Below are 4,160 nucleotides of genomic sequence, written 5' to 3' on the forward strand. Positions count from 1 at the left end.
CAACTTTGAAATCGAAAGCTATACTAACCTACAACAGGACAGCACTACGGAGTACCAAAGATCCCATCTTCTCGATCTAGAATAAGGGCCCAGTACTGTAACAGCTTGGGTTTCAAGGGTCCACAACTATTCAACATTCTGCCATACAACCTCAGAGATTTGAGGTGTAGATGTGGAAGTCTTCAAAGGTACCACATTGCGGCAGGAATCACAAAGAACAGTTCTGTTCAATTTGCTTCTTCACCAGAAACAATACAGAAAAAAAAAATCACACTGAAAGATTGTGCCCCAGCATGGCCTCAGCCTCTGGCTGAAACCAATAAAAGATATACACACATAGACAATGGGCTCTTAGATTTAGTTTTCCTAGAATCCATTTAACTATAGAGTGAAAGTCTTTCTCCAGATCAACAAATGTTTAGACTATTTTCTTTATAAATATATCTCCAGAATATTACATCTGTGGCTCCACAACTTGATACAAACCTAAATATCATTGTATCTACATTAGCTGTATCCTATAGTAACTTTCCTAAAATACTTAGTTGCATACAGGAAGATTTAATGTGTCATTAACGGCTCCTTTTTTACAATTAATGTTCATATCTCACTATTAAACTGTATCACTCTTTATACATGCTTCATATAGTCTACTTTTGAGCAGAAAAAAAAGAATTCCTTTGTCATTCAAAATAACAATATAGACTGACTAGTGAAAACAGGCCTTGATTGCCATAATGCACCTATACGAGCAATCACTAAATGATACTACGTGGAATGTGGTCCTAGACAGGTTATCTCCTTAGTATCGATAATAGTTATTCAACACTGCACAAACATTGTAAGAACATTTCAGCTGACGGTAAAATGATCAGCAGAGCAATTGTTTCTCAACTTTGGTTACCAATAGCAAAAAGAATTCTGGGTCAATTTATCTGGTTGACACGCATTTTTAGCCCCTCTTTTATTTCTAATGTTATCGTTATAGAAACAGAATTCAATGAAACTGGTATATTTAAAATACCATATTCATTTCTTTGTTATATAATTGATAAAAATTAACACACTGAAATACTTTTAAAGATATAATTTATGAGCGAAAATCAAATACGTAAATATGAATCCTGTTTACATAATTGAACTAATTACAGAAGTTAAATGGCAAGATCGGTAGCATACCGAACAGAATATATTCTGGTATTTAGTTTCACCCTTCCATATACCGAGTTCAATAACGACAGGAGATCCTCTCCTTTTTCTAACCGAAGAGATCATTACCGAAATAAGTTTCAGAATTCAAAAGCTTTAACAGATTATATGACGTAAAAGCATTCTAAAGCTCAGTAACTGAGATTTAAAACGTATTTTTATAAGATTTTTAAGTGCCTTAAGGGAAATACTTTTACTGATACAGACGAAGTGGTAATAATAAAGAATTTTAAAAAGCAGGCATGACTTAGATAATCATTGAATAGTAAATAGCGCTCACATTCTTTTGCTTAAGGCTGCCAACAAGCCGCAGTTACTTCCTCATTTTGCACAGTAAAAAAGCACTAGATTAGTCTGCACATATTTTTGAACGATCAGTTAAAGCAAAGACAAGAAGTGTTAATAAAAATATATGCTGTTTTGAGAGATGGGAGGACACTTGCTTCAGTCCCAATCTATTGGTGCTACTATTATTATACGAGCTAGTAAACCACAGCTACTACAACAAACGGTTTAACAACAACGCTATAACTATTACATTTAATAAATAAATAGATTATAGACAGATATCAAGATAATGTAGAGAAATCCATCTTTATATATATATATATATATATATATATATATATATAAACGTACATACACACACACACGCAGCGATAGTTTACTGAAGAAATTAGTAGTCGTTATGTCAGCTTTCATACTGACAACCATAACAAGCTGACCAACGGCAAACACAGCAAACCTGAAAGGCATCAGCAACCTTATAAATATTTGGTTGGAAATATTTCCGCCAAACAAAAAATTAAAAATCATAAAATAATATTAATATCAAAGTTGCTAATCTAGGTTCCAAGTATTGAATGTAAACAACGACTGTGTTAAATATTATTTATTTATTTTTTTAGCGACTACACAAGGTGCCATGTTTTGGCTGATGAAGATGACAACAAAAGGAGCGAAAGCTAACTTCATTCGGTCTCGTAGACTATAGATGAAGTTTATAGCGGGTTTAGGGTTGATTCAATGTTTTTAAACTGCAAAAATTGCACAATGAACTCTAGATCTGACTGAAATTGTTATCTTCACTAGAAAATCTAGAAAGGTTGATGACGACTTGCGTAAGTAAACGATGTAACCAAATGAAAGGTAATGTGGAGGAAGAGAAGTGGCAAATGGAAGCATCTGGCGGAGATAGTGGCACGTCCGCTGCTAGCCAAGCATTCAACCATCAATGACAGAAGACATTTTAAGGTTTAAAGCTGTAAGATGTATATAAGAGAAGGAAGAGTAACAGTAAGACCTGCTTCATAACATTAAAGCTTTTCTGCATTATCACAACTCTACTTAAAATTTCATCTAGTTTATTTTATAGAACTAATTACGATATTATATATATATATATATATATATATATATATATACACACACACATACGTACGTATGCATCTGTATGTGCGCGTGCGTGAATGTGTATTTATGCATATAAAGAAACTATGAATATGTATGCGCATAAAATGGTATTAGTAGGACAGGAAAGGTGATTTAAGTCCGACTCGGATTAAACTGGAGTAGATATTGCCACACCCTTCCAACGGTTCAAAATTGACCCTTGAAGACAAAACGTTTTAAAATTATTTCCATAGCTATATATATTTTATTATTATCTAATATTTAATAATAATTATCTTAAATGGGTTTTGATCAGGGTCAAGTTCTCAATCACATGCAAGATAAATGAACACAAAATTGTATGTATACACAAACTCACTTTTACGCACACACTATATAAACACATACAATATATAGGTGCACACACCTACCCACAGTATATTAAGTGCACACACCTCCAAACAAAACAAACAATACATATGTATAGACACAACTAAACAATACATATGACTACAATAATATAGGTTTATTATTGGGTGAGGGCGAGTGTATGTGTGTGTGTCAGTCAAGGCAAGACGGTTGTCAGTGAAAGCATCAGATTTCAGCGTAGAGGAGGAGATAGAAGGGACGGGGCTATGTAGTGGAGCTATTCGTCCCACCCTCACCAAAACACCACGTGTGGGGCGCCGTGCAGAAACGTTAAGCAAGTTCAAAATGGCCGCCTTACCACTCGTGCTGCTCTCTCCTGAGACTCACATTTCCTACAGAACCACGGACCTGTCGGCACCTGCACAATTCCATAACACGCTGTCGAGAAAAAGAAAAACACTCTAAGAAATACTTTATTAACTTCTCAAATCAATACGAAATCTTCCTATTAAATAAATAAATCATTTATTAAATCAATATTGATGTACTAAAAAAAGATGATTATATATATATATATATATTACAAACATTATATTTATATATCCATTCACACAAAAACCTACCCTGATGTACGGCGACATTACACCCGTGACCATCACAATAAACCAGGGGATTCTCCGCCCAACCTCTCTCGTCAGAACAAACACAGCAGCCACCAACCATCTCCTTCATTCTGGAATTGTTCAACGATAAAGAAAGTCACAACTAAAGCAGTGGTCTAAGCCATGCTTGATCGTGTGTTTTGCTGGCACCATCAACTAAGTTGCCAGCTAGCTTTCAACGACGACGACGACAACTTGACCGGGCCAAGGTCGTTGCACATGCGCTCCAGAACGGAGCCAAGCATGCTGGGATATGTTGTCAATGATACGCTTCTCTCATTCTTTATTAACAGTAAAAGAAAGCATTATACAAAAATAAGCATATTCTTGTATTTTGGCTTAGTTTCAATTTAAGGTAGCATTTTATTTAGGTAGTAAAGTGATGAAAGGCTAAGCCTTAAAGAAGAAAAGGTTTATCCGTGATAGTAATCATTGAAATATGGCGCTAATTAGACAGTTTGTAATGAATAAACGGTGCTTCATTTGGTCGATTTATTTACATTAAAGTATCGTTGTCTCGTGTTTTAA

General features: G+C 34.7%; 1 protein-coding gene across 7 annotated transcripts in view; it reads right to left on the reverse strand.

Annotated features, from left to right (window-relative positions):
* The window catches only part of LOC106877920 (protein AF-10), a 70,508-nt gene extending 66,656 nt beyond the window's left edge, over positions 1 to 3,852 (reverse strand). For 4 of the 7 annotated variants that reach the window (XM_014926985.2, XM_014926983.2, XM_014926986.2 and 1 more), the window contains exons 1-2: positions 3,594 to 3,851; positions 3,329 to 3,408 (exon numbers count right to left, since the gene is read on the reverse strand). In XM_014926985.2, coding sequence (XP_014782471.1) covers positions 3,329 to 3,408; positions 3,594 to 3,702 — 189 coding nt within the window. In that variant the 5' untranslated portion in view covers positions 3,703 to 3,851. Of the gene's footprint in view, positions 1 to 3,328; positions 3,409 to 3,593 lie in introns of all 7 variants that reach the window. The other 3 variants (XM_014926988.2, XM_014926987.2, XM_014926989.2) reach the window with 2 other exon arrangements.
* Between the last annotated feature and the right edge of the window lie 308 nt (positions 3,853 to 4,160).

This window comes from Octopus bimaculoides, chromosome 8 (genome assembly GCF_001194135.2).
Source record: "Octopus bimaculoides isolate UCB-OBI-ISO-001 chromosome 8, ASM119413v2, whole genome shotgun sequence".
NCBI lineage: Eukaryota > Metazoa > Mollusca > Cephalopoda > Octopoda > Octopodidae > Octopus > Octopus bimaculoides.